Source organism: Pygoscelis adeliae, unplaced genomic scaffold (assembly GCF_000699105.1).
Source record: "Pygoscelis adeliae isolate BGI_AS28 unplaced genomic scaffold, ASM69910v1 Scaffold94, whole genome shotgun sequence".
Taxonomy (NCBI): Eukaryota; Metazoa; Chordata; class Aves; order Sphenisciformes; family Spheniscidae; genus Pygoscelis; species Pygoscelis adeliae.
In genome coordinates, this window is record NW_008824547.1 from 67,745 (window position 1) to 68,402 (window position 658).

At 67.3% G+C, this 658-nt stretch overlaps 1 protein-coding gene across 1 annotated transcript in view; it reads right to left on the reverse strand.

Annotated features, from left to right (window-relative positions):
* The window catches only part of PCBP4 (poly(rC) binding protein 4), a 5,679-nt gene that overhangs the window by 4,553 nt on the left and 468 nt on the right, over positions 1-658 (reverse strand). The window contains exons 2-4 of the mRNA XM_009321837.1: positions 518-541; positions 407-439; positions 21-137 (exon numbers count right to left, since the gene is read on the reverse strand). Coding sequence (XP_009320112.1) covers positions 21-137; positions 407-439; positions 518-541 — 174 coding nt within the window. The remainder of the gene's footprint in view (positions 1-20; positions 138-406; positions 440-517; positions 542-658) is intronic.

The window sequence follows — 658 nt, forward strand, 5'->3', positions numbered from 1 at the left end:
GGTGGGGGGGGGCTGCCTACCTCCTCAAGCTTGAAGGCAATCATGGAGACGGCGCGGAAAACGGCGTCGGTGGAGCCGGTGATGGTGGTGATGCGCTCGGGGCAGGACCCCTCCGAGATGGTGATGCGCGCGCTGCTCTGGGGACGGTGTCACACCCCGTTAGGGACATCACGGGCCCTGAGCTCGATGTCCCCCCACCCAGGGAATGGCTCATTGTGAGTGGCCTCGATGCCTGTGGGCCTGGGCTTTCCCCCTCCCACCTGCCCCAGGCAGCCTTCCCCGGGGTGCAGCCCTGTCTCCCCTGGGTCCACCTGGGAATGGGGGTGGCCAGGGCTCGGCATGTGGGAGCGACCAGGCGCAGGCAGGACAGGCAGCAGGACTCGGCAGCCCCCCAGCACGCCCTTACCTGCTCTCGTATCCTCTTAACAGTCTCTCCTTTCTGCGGGGAGAGGAACAGGGCAGGTGGTCAGGTCCAGGGGAGCCTGGGGCTGGCGGTGCCCCGGACCCCAAATCTTACCTTGCCGATGATGCTGCCGATCTCCTGCAAAGGCAGAGATGAGAGTGGCCCCGTCAGCAAGCAGCTCCCTGCCTGCCACATCCCTCCTCTGCCCACAGCCTGGCCAACGGGCAACACAGGCAGGGCCGCCCCGCTGGCCCG